Genomic DNA, 18856 nt, shown 5'->3' with positions numbered 1-18856 from the left:
GACCATTGGCACGGACCACCAAAGGGATTAGCAGTATCAGAAAATGGGCAGCGCCATGGGGTGGTAGGAGTGGTGGTGCTGGGTACCTCAGGAGGGTAACAAGAGCAGTGTTGGAAAACCAAAATGGCAGTGACGTGGCTTCAGATCACATTCATCGTTACTGTTTGTTGTTGTTCTAACCCTAATCGTAGAGGAGGTGGCACATGCCATGTAGTGGGCAGACCTGGCCCTTCATCTCTAAGTGAGCACGCAGTGGAGCAGGAACCCCGGAGACCACCAGAGGGTGCTGACGTTTGGTGTCCCACCATTTCCAGATTGTTAGGAGTATCACGCTGTGTGTCCCGGTCATTTTATTGGTTATTTGGTTTGTTGTTTTTGATCATTTTGGTGCCACTTGGTTTTTTTTTTTTTTTTATATGGCTGCAGCCATTTTGTTCATTGCTCTCAATCAGGTTGCAGTCACATGATCAATTCATTGTCTCCCTTACGGTGTCTAGAATGGTGACCTTCATCATCAAGCGTCTTCTTGTTGGCTTGAAGGCAAATCAACAAGAATTGTGAAGGTCATCTGAGGTCAATGTGTGCAAGTGAATCTCAATACGAGGACCTCGAGAGGTGGCAGGCTGGCTTTGTGTTGTCTAAGTCTGACACATTTGTGTTTCTTCCTCTGCTGTCTCCTTGGCACCATTCTGGGTTGGAGTGGATGAGCAGGACGTTTGTCCTACTATGTAGAGAGCTCAGACATACTGAAGTCGTGACCTGTAGAGCACACCACAGACGTATTCAGTTGACATGTGGCGTCAGGAACATCAGCATGTCACACTGCAGCTGGTTTGTGCTGCTTTTGTTCTCATTGCCGGCGGTCCCTGACTCACAGCCTCTGTCCTGGTCGATACGTAAATGTGGAGCGTCCTACGATCCTGCTGTACTCATGGAGACTAACTAACTAACATGGAGAAGGTGGGAGTCACAGGGCTGGGCTTTTCAATGAGGGGCAGTCCGAGGTCCAAGGTGGACATGATGGAGCTGGCACCAGCACAAAAGATGGCTGTCACCATATGATTGTGTGGCACAGAGAAATCATGTGTGTGTGTCTGGGCCTAAAACCCTCTCTGAGCAGTTGGCCTTTTCAGAAGCACTCGGCTCTGCAGGGACTCGGTCACAGACTTCGGGTTCTGTCCTGAGGGACATTTATGGCCTCCAAACCACAAAGTCTACTCTTAGGGCACTTTTAACAGGAAGGTAGCAGAGTGGACCACAAATGAGATCCACCATCAGTCAGTCAGCAGTCAGTCGTCGTCCAACCCGCTATATCCTTACACAGCGGGTCTGCTGGAGCCAATCCCAGCCAACACAGGGCACAAGGCAGGAACAAATCCCAGGCAGGGCGCCAGCCCACCGCAGGGCACACACACACACACACACCAAGCACACACTAGGGACAATTTAAGATCGCCAACGCACCTGACCTGCATGTCTTTGGAAGCAAACTCAGACTGGTCTCCTCACTGCAAGGCAGCAGTACTAACCCACTGTGCCACCGTGCTGCCCGATCCACCATCAGCCAACAGCAAAGGCAGTCCTCCCTTTGTGATGCACTCCACACGACAAGCATACAAGCGCTGGCACTGAGACATTCATTAGAACTGAGACACCTGGGAGGCTTCACGGTCAACACGTCCAGACTCACAGGGACAGTGAGCTCTGCAAAGCAGGACCTTGAGAAGACCTGGAAACGCCAATGCAGGCCATCCCCCTTAATCTGAAGGACCCTCATTACTGCATTTACACTCAGGGCTTACATTTTAATGGGCTCACAAAGGCACAAATAAAATACGGTGGAACCTCGGTTTGCGAGTAACTTGGTTTACGAGTGTTTTGCAAGACCAACAAAATTTTTTAATAAATTTTGACTTGATAAACGAGCGAGGTCTTGCAGTACAAGCAGTATGTATACTCTTTGTCTGCTGAGCGTCATGTGTTCACAACTGAGCTGATGGTTCTTCTCTCTCTCAATGTGGGATTGTGGGCAATCGTCTCCTATTCTCCGTCTGAGTCGGCGTGCTTCACTCATAGTAAACATCCGTACGAGCGTATACTGTTTACTGCAGCATTAGTATTGTCACTGTGTGTGCTGTAACGTGCGAGTCCCCGTCTTGCACACTAAAACACAAAGCTGAGTCTCAGTAATTCAGCAACACCAGCTTTATTCAGCTTGAAACAGACACAGCAGTCAGGCAGGGCCCTGTGCATTTACAATGCTCCTTGTTCCTTGTATCACCCATCGGCGGCAGGCGCTTATAGCAGGTCCGCGATCTTTTCGGATTCACTTTTACGGCGAACTGCTACAGCGCTGGGAGACTGCGATTGCTTTGGGACGCTCTTCCGCGTGTCGTCCCGTTGGGTGGAATCCCACAAGAGTTTAGAAACTCACTCACACCAGCCATGATTCTTTTCAAAGGTAAAGTGCAGGTTAATTTGTTTTATGTATTTTTACTTTATATTTTGTATTAATCATTTTTATATGAATAGTTTTGGGTTGTAGAACAAATCATCTGAATTTCCATTATTTCTTATGGGGAAATTCACTTTGATATACGAGTGCTTTGGACTACGAGCACGTTTCCAGAACGAATTATGCTCGCAAACCGAGGTTCCACTGTGCATTGAATTTTTAAACTACTACCTAATGTTAAAAAACTAAAAACTCAGGAAGACTGTGCTGTGTCCACTCTTGACGTTTCAGTGGACATTGCTTCTTACCACAAGCTCAGTGCTCTTGTCAAACGTCTCGATGTAAGAAGAATAGTGATGGTCACTCATCTGGTTGAGGACAGCAGTCATGCAGGCCACAAAGTGACTCTGTTAGGAGACAAAATGAATCACAACAGTTAGTGCCGAATGTCAGAGATGGCGCCTCAGGACGTAGTCACGTCCACTGGGGCACTTTACACATCTGCCACACACTGGCACACCTGGACGCTGCCAATGGTGCAGCCTATGCTAAGGCGTGAAGAGTGCGAGTGACACCAGACGTTGGCATTACAGGACCAACAGGCCCAGGTCACTTAATGGTGTGTTGGGTGACACACGGCAGACTCACAATCAGAGGGTGGTCTCGGCCCATCCTGATAACGGTCGTGTTGACAGTCCGTAAAAGGTGCTTCGCGATCTCCTGCGTGTGATGGAAGGTCTCACCCTTTGAGGGAAGAAATAGAAACAGGAACGTTAATGTGAAGATATTACGACTCCATCGCTTTTTACAGTCTCTTCTCATCTGGCCATTCCAGTCTTCAAATGTGTCGCTGGAGACAATCGTCCTGCCAGCCCAGTTGTGGATGATTTGTTAAGGCCTCCCACCTCTTCTTCCACATAATTCGTAATATTTGACACATGCAGCTTTTTTAATTCTTATTCACATTTACTCCTTTATTGACAGTTTCAACCAACAGGCGTCATGATGGTGGATTGCTAAGTGCTGCCACCTCACAGGTCCTGGCATCAAAGTACAAAACTACTCATTGCAGCCATATTTATACCGAAAGGTGAGCGACGTTAAACCTGTGATGGTCGTGTGCCCAACCCCTACAACAGAATCGTGAAAGTGTCTCTCTATTAAAATTAAAAACTCCTGGGATGAGATGAGATTTTGTGCCAAGCGGTTCAACCAGGCCCGGGGCTGGAAATAAAAGACAAAGAGTACAAGACAAAGTAGAACGTCATAAAGAATTCAAAAACGTTGGTGCGATCCATGTGAGAGCAGGTTAGAGATTATGGAAGTGCGAAAATTCAAAAGTCTCAAAGAAAGGAAATCAAAGATCGCATGGGTGCAAACAAACGGAAATTATTACTCGGTGAAATAACAGAACGGCGAAAACAGATGGAATATATCGTTCAGCTTTAAACTTGTAAGACGTGCAGATCGTCTAATTCGTGTTGCCATCAGGGTGTTTCTTCCCAATGAGGAGGCGAATCTGCGAGAATTAAAAGATTTGTAGTTGGGCGAGCGACAGAGACGTGAAGTGGCTGGCATGTCGCACAAGCTGGGGGGTTGGCGAGCGAAGTGAGCAGGGGGCAAAGCCCCCTAGTAAATAAAAAAAATAATAATTCGAAAATGCAAAAGGAATACAAGACTGGAGTCTTCATATCTCCAAGTATTAGAAAACAAATTACAAAGGCATCAGAAAAAAATAATAAAATAAAACATCAATGCAGAATCCTCAGGCCGACTTTTTGTTAAAGCCCAAAGCATCAGGAATTGAAATGAGAGAAACGAATGTGAAAGCGCATACGTGTGTGTGTGTGTGGGGGGGGGGGGGGGGTGTGGGGCGTGTGTGTGTGTGGGGTGTGTGTGTGTGTGGGGGGGGGTGTGGGGTGTGTGTGTGTGCGTGTGTGTTTGGGGGGTGTGGGGTGTGTGTGTGTGTGGGGGTGAGTGTGTGTGTGTGTGTGTGTGTGTGTGGGTGTGTGGGGTGTGTGTGTGTGGGGGGGGTGAGTGTGTGTGCGTGTGTGTGTGTGGGGGTGTGTGGGGTGTGTGTGTGTGGGGGGGGTGTGCGTGGGGGGGGTGTGTATATGTGTGTGTGTGTGTGTGTGCGTGTGGAGGGGGTGTGTGCGTGTGTGTGATAAAAGCAGCCATTTTCAAAAATTGTTCCGAAATGAAAACAAGCAGAGGTGTCATCAGACTTCACTGACGAGGAGGTGCACACCTGACATCTTTATTTATCATCTGCTGTTATTTCACATCTTTAAAGACGCCATCATGTCAGGAGAACCCCCCCCCCAACAGTGTGGCAGTGGTGTCTCTTTCTTCTGACAAATCTTCACATCTTTTGTTTTGGGGTCTTGGAAATGACAGCCCGGAGTGCCTGAAAGGTCAGCCACTAATCCAGCACCCCTCATTCTGAGCTTGGGGACTGTCACCAGTCCAATGGGCTGTGGTTTCTCTTGCACCGAGGGCTGATGCCACCTACCACATCTCTTCTGCTCAGGACCTCCAGAATGTCATTCAGCAGTTCCACGCAGCATTTGTCGTCCGCCGATATGCTGGTGTCCGGCTTCTCAAAAAACAGAATAATCTCCCGGATCATCATGGGCAAAAGGATGTCACGGCACTCTAAAGACATCAAGAGAAGACAAAAGGAAGCTGGTGAGAAAGATGCAGTGGCAAACATAATGACAGCAAGATCTGCTCATCACCAAAAATGTAGATTTAAAATGGAAAGATTATAAACTATAAAGAAACACACATGAATGAGAGAGCGATCAATGAATGGGGGAAACAGAAGAACAACTTCTGCGTTTAAATTTCATATTCTTTGTGTTCACTTGCCACTCTTTTTCATTGCCACAATGGCATCTGTGCCACCTGTGTGACTCTAGCTGGAGCTTCTTGAACATCAGAAGGACTACGAAATGAACCAATCAGTCGCCCTAATGGAGCTCGAATGACCCCTTAGAATTCTCATTACCATATCAAAGAGAGCTGAACCCTGATTGGGTGACAAGCCTTTGTAGGGCACACTTGGTCACACTGCCACACTCACTCATAGAGCACTAATGTGAGTGTCTGTGGGTGGGACTGGGCATTTAATGGTGCCTGGAAAAATCCCACATAGACACGGGCAGAACACACACACCTGCAGCGCCCAGGCTGGCATCTGTACCCACTGATGGAGCTACTGCTCATTGGCAGTGAAATCATAGGCCTCAGGAAAGAAGTATGGAAAAGCTGGCACTGAAAGCGGGGCAGACATTATAATTGACAAAGTCAGAAGACGTGGAGCGTTGCAGAATTCAGACTGGAGCAGATACGGGAGACAACAACAAAAGTAAAGCAAGTAAATCAATTAAAATTTATAACACATGAACGGGACGTTCTGCCTTATTGCTGGTGAACAGTTTTAAAATCCTGTCACCATCAGTGAGACCAGCTTCAGGTGACAAGTGACACACACGAGAGTCAACAAAAAACACTCGACTTACTGACTGCTCTGAGATTTGAAGGAATTCTTCGCCATTCGACTGCAAACGAATCTGATCTTGTTTCAAAAATGAGAATCTTTGGAATCTAAAAGTCAAAGGCCCATCGAGGACAGCAGGAAATGTGGGGCGCCGGGCAAAGACCTCGGAATTAAGAAACTCGGCTCTTAGAAAGTCTGGGAAGAGGGATGTGGACACATCAGCGAATAGCCAATCAGGGACCTGATAGACAGAGTCAAAGGCACTAGATAGATAGATAGATAGATAGATAGATAGATAGATAGATAGATAGATAGATAGATAGATAGATAGATAGATAGATAGATAGATAGATAGATAGATAGATGAAAGGCACTATATAGATAGATAGATAGATAGATAGATAGATAGATAGATAGATAGATAGATAGATAGATAGATAGATAGATAGATAGATAGATGAAAGGCACTAGATGAAAGGCACTAGATAGATAGATAGATAGATAGATAGATAGATAGATAGATAGATAGATAGATAGATAGATAGATGAAAGGCACTATATAGATAGATAGATAGATAGATAGATAGATAGATAGATAGATAGATAGATAGATAGACAGATAGATAGATAGATAGATAGATAGATAGATAGATAGATAGATAGATGAAAGGCACTATATAGATAGATAGATAGATAGATAGATAGATAGATAGATAGATAGATAGATAGATAGATAGATAGATAGATGAAAGGCACTAGATGAAAGGCACTATATAGATAGATAGATAGATAGATAGATAGATAGATAGATAGATAGATAGATAGATAGATAGATAGATAGATAGATAGATGAGAGGCACTAGATAGATAGATAGATAGATAGATAGATAGATAGATAGATAGATAGATAGATAGATAGATAGATAGATAGATAGATAGATGAAAGGCACTAGATGAAAGGCACTAGATAGATAGATAGATAGATAGATAGATAGATAGATAGATAGATAGATAGATAGATAGATAGATAGATAGATAGATAGATAGATAGATGAAAGGCACTATATAGATAGATAGATAGATAGATAGATAGATAGATAGATAGATAGATAGATAGATAGATAGATAGATAGATAGAAGAAAGGCATTATATAGATAGATAGATAGATAGATAGATAGATAGATAGATAGATAGATAGATAGATAGATAGATAGATAGATAGATAGATAGATGAAAGGCACTATATAGATAGATAGATAGATAGATAGATAGATAGATAGATAGATAGATAGATAGATAGATAGATAGATGAAAGGCACTAGATGAAAGGCACTATATAGATAGATAGATAGATAGATAGATAGATAGATAGATAGATAGATAGATAGATAGATAGATAGATGAGAGGCACTATATAGATAGATAGATAGATAGATAGATAGATAGATAGATAGATAGATAGATAGATAGATAGATAGATAGATAGATAGATGAAAGGCACTAGATGAAAGGCACTATATAGATAGATAGATAGATAGATAGATAGATAGATAGATAGATAGATAGATAGATAGATAGATAGATAGATAGATAGATAGATGAAAGGCACTATATAGATAGATAGATAGATAGATAGATAGATAGATAGATAGATAGATAGATAGATAGATAGATAGATAGATAGATAGATAGATAGATAGATAGATAGATAGATAGATAGATAGATAGATAGATTGTGCCCACTGTTTGTGTGATTGTGGATTTTATGAAGAATTCATCTCGTGTCTCTGCCTTTTGATCCCATGTGTCACATGCAGTGAGCCCACCTGGCAGCTTAATTGAACAAAGTGGTTGCGTATAAGAATTCTGAGGAAGAACAAAATCAGAAGATGAACCCTAATTCCCATCATGTTTATACGGACATGCTGTGCCATTTTCTAAGCCTGCTTAATCCTCATTGGGGTCATAGATGGCTGGCGCGTAACTCAGAGAGCATTGGGCACAAGGCAGGAGCCATCCCTGGAGAGGACAACCAGCCCATCTCTCACACACACACACACACACACACACACACACATCAGGGGTCAAGTCAGTGTCACCCATCCACCTAAAATGCATGTCCTTTGGACTGTGGGAGGAGGCTAGAGCCCCAAAAGGAGACCCACGCGGACACTGGGAGAACATGCAAAGGACCCTGGACATGAACCCCGGTCTTCTGACGGCGAGGCTGCAGTGCCACCACTGTACCACCTTCATACATACCCTGCTTGATGAATAAGTTACTGCTCACAATGTCTGTCATGGACTGGATTTTATGCTTCTGTAATCGGTCTGGGATGCAGTTATAGAACTCATAGAGAAGCTGACTGGAGAGACCAAGCAGGAGAAAAGGAAGGACAATGTTATTCAGTAAATGCCGACAAAGAAGTCCATCTGTAAAATGCTGCCTGAAGAAGTCTTTCTATCTACTGTCACAAGCGTTCACCTGAGTAATTTTGGATCAAAAACCGTCTCAACATCGTGAAGGACAGACGGTAAATATTTGAGAGCAGCCACCTGAAAGCACAAAGGAAAACATGAAAGCCAAGTGACTTCATCAGAGCGCACCTTCAATCTCAACTGAATTTCATACATCATGGACAGATGAAAGACACCATATGGTAGACAGATAGGAAGGGCGCTATATAAGAGATAGCAGAGTCACTCTCTGACACGTCCTCCTCAAGGCCGTTCTGTCACCTGCCACATGTGGCACCTCTTGCTGGCTCACACGGTAAGTGCAGACCACCTGCCACCCAGCCCACCCTCATATTCCCTATCAATGGTCTTTTCTGGGTGCTGCCCGTCGCCGTCTGACCTGCAGCAGGACACTTGTCTGGTAGCGGCTCTTCATCACATTATTAATCGAGTCAAAGAGGCACCGAAGGGACTCCTCAAATTCTGTCTGCTCCTTGCCTTCATAGAGCCTGAAAAGATGACAGGGGGAGTAATTAGTCTTAAGAGTCAACAACGACATTTTCGTCACCGTTTGCAGCTCCTTACTGGACTTGGGGATTTCTCATCCCATGCACCGAGTGAAGGCCTAAACGTCACCATTGAGTGAGGATAAATAAGAAAGAGCAGAGAACTCCAAACACTGAGGGGCTGTCGGCCCACCTAAGCTGGCACGTTCATCCTAAACAAACCCTCGGTCCAAGGAGCATCGCCTGACATTCTCAGACTCACTTAATCCACTTGGGGAGGTGGCAGCCCTTTTGTTTTTTGTGATTATTTGGTGTTCCTGTTATTCTTCTGTTGTTAAATTTGCTCCTGACTCTTCTTTCTGTCTCTGCCTGGTGCCCACGGGTACTGCCGTTGCTGCTGGGCAGCGATCCCGGGCATATTTAAGTGCCCAGCAGGGGCCGGGCAGGGCTCAGGCCTTGGTTGGCCTTCCATGGCACAGCGGCTGCAAGATGGCACTCGCCTGAGTCATTGTAACTGCCCACAACTCCAGCACTAACTGTAGGGCATATGTGGGCAGACCAATATGAGGACGTTACTCTGAGCAGAATGGGGCTGAGGGGGCACACACGGGGTCAGTGCCCTTCCTCTGCCTCCTACCATTTGCCACATGCACACCTGATGATGCAGCAGAGTATTCTTTTTAAAATGGCACTTACTGAGAGTACAGCATCCGAGACCGGACTATAAACTTGAAGACATACTCCAGAGCTTTGAGGGTACGAAGGATAGGCTCACACTGCTCCCCTCGGCTGGAGATGTCCAGGTAATTCTTCAGCACCGACATCACTTTCCTGTCAAAGAGAACAAAGGCCAGTCAGGTGGTGCCCTCCTGCAATGCCTGGGATTGCACATCGCTATTAATACCACTCTGGCACCCTGTCCATGATACGCGCTGCACCGCGCACAGTGCCGGAACGGACGAAGCGGATTCAGATTAAAGATGAACTCAAGTTAAACACTGAGGCGTCACCTGGAGCAGACATGCCATCCTTTCTGTACCCGGGCCTTAGGCTCAGCCTTGAAGAGTGACTTATTTAACGATATGTTAGGGAAAACACATGCGTGTGGAACATTATACGTTGTGATGGGCGCCATGGCCATTACCTGCCCGGGATATCAGCTGTATGGAATGACCTGGGGAGAGAGCATTGGCAAGGCAATACCTTCCCTGGGACACTAGGGGGCAGCTCTCCTGGGCAGCTGTGGCACCATAGATTCCCACAGGGTGTGCTGGGAGTTGGAGTTTGGCACAGCCCTGCTGGGTTCAATGGGGGGTGCCAGGGGGAGCTGCAGAGCCCTTCATTGGGGTCTCATCACACCTGGGAGTGATTGAAGCTCCGATTAATGAGCCCCCTGGAGCACTCCTAGGGTCATCGTAGAAGGAGCTGCCTCACTCCATTCAGAGATCCAGAGTCGGGAGGACGAAGGACTGGGAATTGGAAGGAAGCAGAGAATGGCGTGTGTGCTGGACTGGGACTTGGGTCTGCCTGTCTGTGTCGGAGTAGGGTGGTCTTATATGTACAGTGTATGGATCGTTCAATACGAGTAAGGAGGGATTCTTTTAAGGGTGTTTTCATGTTGTTTGCTGTTGACCGCGGCCGGTCACCAGAGTCTTCTATTTTATCGACATTGTCTTGGATTTGTGTCCTGCATGAAAACATAAGATAACAACAAATGACACGTGATAAGTAAATGAGTGTCAGGTATTGAAAATACTACCAGCTGGAGTAAACCTTAACGTGGCACCCAGAAGGAAAACTGAAAAGCAAAGCAGGCCGACGCGTCACTTCAACACTCTCGTTCTTGATAAGTGGAGGAGCAGACGCCCACGAAAAAGGGCAAACGCTGGCACCCCAAAAACTGAGAGCTTGAAAGAAAACAATTGAGGTGTGTGCGAGTGTGGTGTGGTGTGTGTGCGTGTGTGTGTGCGTGTGTGTGTGTGCGTGTGTGCGTGTGTGTGCGCGAGTGTGTGGTGTGAGTCTGTGTGTGTTATGAGGTGAGGTGTGTTTGTGCGCGAGTGTGTGTGAGAGCTGTGTGTGCGAGTGGATGTCGGGCTGATCGCTGTGAAGACTTCTCTTTGGAATCTTCTGGAAGGACTGAGCTGGCGCTTCAACTTTTCTTTTCTTGCTTTCCAAACCCCTGAGCTGACATTTCATTGAATTCTTGACGGCACCCGATGTTGCTGCTGGTATGGAGGGCACTGCAGGGACTGAAAGGCAAACGTGATTTCATTTGATTTCATTTTGTAACATGTCCCTTAGACTTTGAAAACTTGGCCTACAATTGAATGGAGTTTGCTTTGTGAATCTAAATATCATTTGACTACGAGCTCGACTGCTCTCTGATTCTTTTATTCCCGTTTTCTATCCTGAAGTAAAGGGCAGAAGCTGTGAGGTCTCAGCCAGCACCTCAGATGCCAATAGCCCTTGACTTTGTGCCCACCTTACCACCCCTAGTGGTGGACAGGCAGGCAGGTAGTGAGACTAAACTATTCGGGACGGGGATCATCCCCAGAATGCCCCAGGGGTGCAGTACAATGGCCACCCCTGCCCCTCCGGGATTACCAAATCTCTGGTGCTCGGAGGTGTCCTGGACAGGGTGGCTCAGTCCCAGTTTACTGCCCTGCAAATCTCAAGTTGGCCGCAATATGGCGGTTTCCTGAAGGGCAGAGATCAGACTGTTCATGGAAAGTCAAATAAAAGGTGCACTGCAACCCAAGCCCCCATCTTTGTCCTCGCAGGTCGATGAATGATACAACGGACAGGGTGGTCCCACCATCTAAGTCCTTTAATCTTTCTGGTGCTTTCCTAGGATTTAATTATCGTGCCAGTCGCACTCCGAAGCTGACACCCAGCTATGAGTTCAGCATGAGAAGTTGGGCTCAAGCGTAGAAACTCTTACAGAAGTGGTGTTAGGGTCCCGTGTGGACCCTGACGATGCCTAGAAAGCCGCCGGACGGTGTGACGGCTGCTTTGTCCCCAAGACTTACTTGTATGCCAGAGTGGCACTGAAGTGCTGCTTGATGTAAGCCTCCAGAACTGTGTTGAAGTGCTGGAACTTTCTGTCAGCGATCAGTCCAATGATGTAGATCTGGGAAGAAGAAGAGCGTGAGTAGAAATCACTTTGAAAATATCCCACCAATCAACGGAGCAGGAAGAGGCCATCCTTACCAACGCATCAAACACTAGGATGTCATAGTCACTGGTGTTGGAATACTCCATCATGATGTTGAAAAGAGCATCCAAAGTGTCCTGCAGGAACTGGAGAGCAGGAGGAGAAGAAATAAATGAACAACAGGGTGAGAAGGAGAAGAGAAGAGCAGGGAAGGGCGGCAAAGCGGCAGGAGACTCGGGAGCAAAGACAACAAGAAACGAGGAGGTGGAGGGCTGAGAGCCATTGAGTAGGTGCAGCCAAAGGGAACACATCAAGAAATGTGAAGTGCAGCACGAGACGGCATGAGAGACACAAGTTCAGAGGGCCAGGACACAACAGCGGTGCGACACTAACCAGACACACGTGGAAGAAGACAAAGACGTCTACCTTGACCACTTCTTCTCCATCAACAATCTTTAGCTTGTCCAAGTTCTCTTTCAAAAGTTCGGGCCGAGTCCTCCACTTGAGAAGTCCCAGGAGGCCAACTGATGACACAAACAGTGAGACAGGAGTTACCAATCACTGTGTTGTAACGGAAGTCACATGATGACAATGATGGACGAGCGGCTCACTAGAGGACCGGACACCGGCCAGACTGCGCCCAGGACATTCTGACACCATCTTTATTGTCCTTTTGAAGCGTCTATGCCAGAATTGTGCTCATGGAATACAGAAAATCTCGAGTTACTCTCTAGGAAGGCTGCCTTCCTCCCTTGGACCTGATGGCTCTAAAAATCCCCCCTCATTTTCCCGAAGCCAGTAACGTGTGGCATTTCGACTGACTGATGAGCAGAGCTGAGCTTCACCCTTCTGCTTGCACATCCAAAGTCAGTGGGAGGTGGGCCTGCTGTGCTGAGCCCCCCGAGGAGTGCTAGCCCATCCAGTTTATGGTTTCAGGGCAGGGCCACGCATTCAGCAGACGTCTGGGAGGCTGCTGGAGAAACAGAAACACACACACTGTGGCTGAACACTGAGATGGGTGGCTGAGGAGCGGCCGACCCCTGACGCCACGAACCGATGACCACGGAAGCTTCAAGTGCCCTCTGCTCACTTAGTGTGCCCCTCGCAGAATGGAAGGCCACTGAGCCGACGGAGGGTCCTTGAGCACACACACAGAACACACGCCAGACAGGGCCCTGATTTCCAGTCCCGGCCCCTTGCACTGCAGGTCTGTGTCCCCCCAGCCAGTTCCCCTCCTCATTGGTTTTTTATTTCTGTCTTCTCTCGTTCTGTTTCTAGACAGAGCAGTGGCGTGAGATTCACATTTCTAAGTTACGTCACAGCTTGAAGTTCCGTTTGTCATTTTCAGTGGGACTCGTGTCCTAAGAATGTCCCCTATCATCGAGCGGAGCAGATGGCAGCGAATGTCAGTCGCGAGTTCTCGTATTCCACGCGTGTTGTTTTCTTTTGGTGTTTCAGACTCTCGTCCCCCTAATCATCTTGGTGGTCTTCATTCTGCTTTCCTGCCGTTCTTCTTAATGTCGCTGTGCTAAGGAGCTCGACGTCCACTCCTCTCGGTGTTAATTGTCACCTATGCAGATGATGGAATGTTTCTAAACTTGTTATCAAGGCACGTGACACACTATGCCTCTTTTGTAAATTCAGAATAAGAGAAGAAATGATGAAACAGTGAAGTCGACTCGAGCTGACACGACCGCAAAGTGAAAAACAGGGGTGGGGGGCCCAGGGGGCACCCAGGCATGGGACACGAGGCTCGGACTGAGCGCAGGACAGGAGTTTGGGCCACCAGGAGAGACCAAAGGAGGACACACCACATGCCACGATGCAGCCCTGTGGACAGACCCCCCGAGTGTATCCTGGCATGTTCGACGCCAGTCTCGCTGTCACATCAGGCTCCTCGTGTTACCTCCAGAGGTCCGCCTGCTCCACCCTGAAGAGACCACTAAGACCAGGGTGAGGCTCCTCTGCCAGCCACGCTCCCAGAATGCAATAGATAACGAATACCCGAGCAGAGAAACTGGCCGTGAAAGGCGCTCTATCAAATCGTGAGCCATTTCATTCCTGTCACCTACCATTTTGCGTCAGCTTGGTCGAGCAGACGAGTGTAGAAATGACAAACATATCCCTGGAGTTGAAGGACAAGCCGCTCATGCTGCTGCTGCGGCTCAAGGCGGACCCCTTCTGTTGCTCACACTGATGCCGTGTTGAGGGCAGGCTCAGGTAGCAGTGAGCGTCCTCCATTTTCTTACTGTCCCCCTGTAAGGTGAGCACAAGAAGATGACTTTCAGCCTTCAAAGCACCTGGGGGCTCCTGGCACTGGCACCACGGCTGTGCCGCCTCCTGGGAATTAAAGTGACAACGCGATGAAATGGTGGCACCTTGAATATGGTCAGTTCGTGACAGCCATCATGTAAAACTGTGCCATCATCCTTCAGCAGCTTCACAAAGGCCATCGCAAAGTTCTTCTCGCTTTTATCTTTAGCTGAGAAAAGAAAAGAGAAACGCAGTCAAAGTCATCGTCAGAAACCACACGGTGACTCGAAGGCCAATAAGGCGGGGGGCCGTGGCAGGGCTGGACGTCTTCAGATCTGTAAGGGGGCTTTGCTTGATAGATACAAAGACTGGGCCAGCCAGCCCACCAAATGTCCACTCACTGACACAAAGGGGGCCGGCAAGGAGTTACTGGCAATGTTATCTAGCCCACTGCGGAGCTGATAGGGGGCGCTGTGCCGCACTTCTTATTATTCCTGGGACACCACTGGGGACAATGGGGAAACATCCCTGAAAAATGCAGGAGGTCTGGGTGGTCAGGTCTCTGAGGTGACAGTCTGTCCGGCTCCCTTAACAGATTGCAGTCAGTCCTGGTGCCGCTAGGAGAAGGTCTGACATCTCCTAAGCCCACAAGTGACAGATGTGCTTCCCCAGCAGCAGACCCCTTTGAAGATCACCAGAAATCAAGGAAAGTCTTAATTGCCCACTGTCTGTGCCACCTCTCGACACATGGCCAGGGGGTGACACCTGTTATGTTACGTGATGCTGCTTGACTTTTAGAGGGTCTAAAGGGAACTTCCAGTTGTCATTCTTCATCCATCCATCATCCTTTTCAAAAGCCTCAGGCCTCGTTGTTTTGTGAAGGTTGGCTTATCTGTTGCCCTGCACATTCACAGCGCACATGACATCACTTGTGTCACAGGATAATGTCACCAATGACACCTTGTCTCTGTCACCCGGGAACTTTGTGTGTTCTTTCTCCTGTGATTTTCATCTTTTTGTGGGGTCTTTCGACTTCGGTTTAGCATGTTGGCCTTTCCCATTTTGACCTTTGCTTTGGTCTCTCACTAATCTCCTCTCCTATAAATCTGCACTGCTGCTGCTGCTCGCTCTCACACTCTGCCTGCACCAAAGGTCTACACGCCATGGAGAAGAAGGCCGAAGGAAGGAAGGCAGGAACAAGTCCAGCAAATCCCAGCCAGCAGACCGACCCTCCATTACTACCACGTGAGACCGAAATCCCATCAGCAGGAAGGCAACTCACAGCTGACTAAGAGCAGGAAACCCAACAGAAATAACATGAAAAGTCAGACCCCGTTAAGAAAGTCGACCCGAGACAATTCAGGATGAAGGACCTGACCAATAAAGTGACATCTGAAAAAGGGGAGACGTGACGCCACAGGGGTCCATTCGGGCAGCACGGCACAGCAGATGCTAACCAACAGAACACTGGAGTGGACGGCCAAATGTGTGTCTGCACTGGAAGAAAATGGAGGGGCAAGTGACCTTATGGACCAGAGGGCCAGCCAGATTAGAGTGGGACCCTCGAGACGGGCAGAGTGGGGCACCGTGAGGGTCAAGTCAAGTTAAGTCAACTTTATTTATAAAGCACTTTACATACAACAGCCGCTGACCATAGTGCTGAACATAGGCTAAAATAAATTTTAAACAAAAACAAAATAATAAATAAGTAAAATAAAATACACTAAGTGAAACTAATTAAAACATAGTAAACACAACTAAACAGAGTTAAAACAGAGTAAAATCAACTGCTCACACAGGATCAAACGCCAAACCAAAGAGGTAAGTCTTAAGAGCAGACTTAAAAATGGGCAGTGAGGAGGCCTGTCTAATGTGGATCGGCAGTGAATTCCAGAGCCTTGGAGCCACCACAGTAAAAGCCCTATCCCCCCTGAGCTTTCGCTGAGTCCTCGGCACATCCAGAAGCAGCTGACCAGCTGATCTGAATGAGTGGGAAGGAGAGTGCATATGCAGCATCTCAGCGAGGTAGGGCGGAGCAAGCCCATTTAAGGACTTAAAAACAAATAAAAGAATCTGAAAATGAACTCTAAACTGAACAGGCAGCCAGGGCAGTGAGGATAACACAGGTGTAATGTGCTCATTTTTTCACGTGTCAGTTAAAAGGCGTGCAGCAGCATTTTGCACCAGCTGGAGCCGAGACAAGGTGGACTGGCTAACACCAACATACAACGAATTACAATAGTCCAACCGGGTTGTAATGAAGGCGTGGATTACTGTTGTAAATTGATTTTTGGAAAGAATGTTTTTTATCTTCGCCAAACGTCTTAGCTGAAAAAAACAAGATTTCACCACCGCGCTGATCTGACCGTCCAGTCTAAAATCCTCATCTATCCTAAAACCCAAATTTGTAATAACAGGTGTACCATATTGTGCAAGGGGACCCAAATCCACAGGAGCAGAAGTAGAAATAGACCCACTGGTGCCCCCAGGACCAAAAACTATAACCTCTGTCTTATTTTCATTAAAATTTAAGAAGTTTACTGCCATCCAAGCTTTCACCTCTTCTAGGCACATAACCAAAGTTTGTATGGAGTAAGCATCCTTGCGTTTGAGGGGTACATAAACCTGAGTATCGTCTGCATAACAATGGAAAGCAATTTTATGCTTTCTAAGAATAGAGCCAAGAGGCAGGAGATACAAAGAAAATAGCAGAGGACCAAGTATGGAGCCTTGTGGAACCCCACATGATAGTGAAGCAGAGGAGGATCTAAATTCATCTAGCCTCACTGATCAGATCCAGACTTACATTCCTGCGATGATCGATGTCGGAACATGAAGCGCAAGTGAATCCGCTGCATCTCCTCTATTGGCACCGCCACCTAGGGACAGACAGGACAATGTCAGCTCTTTGTGCCCACCATCGCTTTTTAAAATTACTTCAACTGGCGGAACTCAACATTCAGTGCCCTCAATTGAGAAAGAAGTGGAACTCAGGGAGGCTGACTGCTGCTATTGGCCGTAGCTCTGCACGTCATACTGGCGCCACAGCAAAAGCCCACCCACCTTTGGCCACGCCCTCCACATAAGCTGTGTCCGTGGCCCCGCCTCCCGCTCATTGGTGTGATGCTGTTTCTAACGGCTGACTTTGTGCCCACTCGTTCTGGTGGACGGCCGCTGCTTCCTTCTTTTATTCTCTTTAAGTTTTGGACTTTGACCGTCTCACAGTCTGTTTAGGATGCTTTTGTTTTCTTTCTGTTACAACTAAAGGCTGAAAAGCTGAGCGAGTTGTTCCTGTCATCCTCTGTCCTCTCAAAAGAGGAAGGGTTGGCATCCGGCCGACATTCCATCCGCAGACTGCAGGACGTTGGCTTTGGGTATTTTTTTGGCACCTCTCGTCTCTTTTCTTTGGTTTTGATTTGTAATTCTAATCCCCGACTTTCTTACTCTTTGACAGATGTGAGGGTCCTGGGCACACATCACAGACCAGCACTGCCTTGCGTAGATCTTCAAACCGAATGTTGTGCTCACACAACTTCAGGGGGTCATCTGACGGCACGTTGACCGCTCGGTCGGGTTGCACCCACCTTGATGGTTTCCATCCATCGTGGCTGCTTCACCTGGTAGTAGATAACAGACTTGTACTCGTTCACCGGACCATCGCCAGCCCCCATGCAGATGGCATTCTGTGTAGAAAGAGACCAACACGTTAGAGTAATTGCCGGACCACCACTCCGGTGCCATCACTTATTGGCACTTCACTCCCAGCCACAACACAAATCACAACCCTTCTTCTGGCACCACCGCTCCTCCCAGGCAACCTCGTCCTCTTCCTCCCGACTCTGGCCCTGAGTGGTGGTTTCCAGTCCTTTTTATAGCCCACCCAGAGGTATCTGATCACCTGTTCCTGATTGCCCTTTCCAGGTGGGGCTGTAGAGGCATCCATGCAGCACCCCCTGGCGGCCACCCCAGATCTCCACAGGGTTGTGGAGAACTCCATCTCCCATGGAACCCTGCGGGAAACTGAGGCACCTTCGTCACCCAGGGAGGCTGCCACAAAGCGTCCCGGGGGAGGTACTGAGGAGCCCATGGCTGCTCCACAGGAACATAAGTAGAAGGGGCGTCCCAGGCGGGCATGGGACCCGGTCGCCCTCCACACCGTAAACGTCAAAAAGGACTCTGCTGTGTTGGGCCCTTGACCTGCAATTGCTCCATCCTGGGGATGACGTTAATCTGCGTCCAGCCCTGCATATCGGCCCCCCAGTCTGGAGGGAAAAACCTGGGGGTTGGTGGCAGAATTGGCACTCCTACCACCATAAAAAACCTCCCAGTGTGCCACTCCCCCTGAACTCATGTGGTGCTGAGGTGTCACCCCTTGCATGACTGCACTCAGGTCCTGCTCTGGGGTCATGTGGTGGGTGCAGCAGTGCGCTGTATCAGTGCCCCCCCCCCCCCACAACTGACCCATGTAGCTTTAGTGATGGCTGAGAAAAAATGTAATCTCATATTTTAATGCAGATCAATGAGCAAA

At 47.7% G+C, this 18856-nt stretch overlaps 1 protein-coding gene across 1 annotated transcript in view; it reads right to left on the bottom strand.

Annotated features, from left to right (window-relative positions):
• LOC114660488 (dedicator of cytokinesis protein 2-like) overlaps positions 1-18856 on the bottom strand; it is a 75140-nt gene that overhangs the window by 40952 nt on the left and 15332 nt on the right. The window contains exons 14-27 of the mRNA XM_028813213.2: positions 17913-18011; positions 17135-17207; positions 14454-14557; positions 14148-14331; positions 12502-12599; positions 12132-12221; positions 11951-12051; positions 9618-9752; positions 8816-8924; positions 8444-8514; positions 8221-8324; positions 4968-5110; positions 3104-3199; positions 2764-2862 (exon numbers count right to left, since the gene is read on the bottom strand). Of these exons, the coding sequence (XP_028669046.2) occupies positions 2764-2862; positions 3104-3199; positions 4968-5110; positions 8221-8324; positions 8444-8514; positions 8816-8924; positions 9618-9752; positions 11951-12051; positions 12132-12221; positions 12502-12599; positions 14148-14331; positions 14454-14557; positions 17135-17207; positions 17913-18011 (1506 nt within the window). The remainder of the gene's footprint in view (positions 1-2763; positions 2863-3103; positions 3200-4967; positions 5111-8220; positions 8325-8443; positions 8515-8815; positions 8925-9617; positions 9753-11950; positions 12052-12131; positions 12222-12501; positions 12600-14147; positions 14332-14453; positions 14558-17134; positions 17208-17912; positions 18012-18856) is intronic.

This window comes from Erpetoichthys calabaricus, chromosome 11 (genome assembly GCF_900747795.2).
Source record: "Erpetoichthys calabaricus chromosome 11, fErpCal1.3, whole genome shotgun sequence".
NCBI classification, from domain to species: domain Eukaryota; kingdom Metazoa; phylum Chordata; class Cladistia; order Polypteriformes; family Polypteridae; genus Erpetoichthys; species Erpetoichthys calabaricus.
The sequence above is the reverse complement of the archived record's forward strand: the minus strand, read 5'-3'. Positions and strand labels throughout refer to the sequence as shown.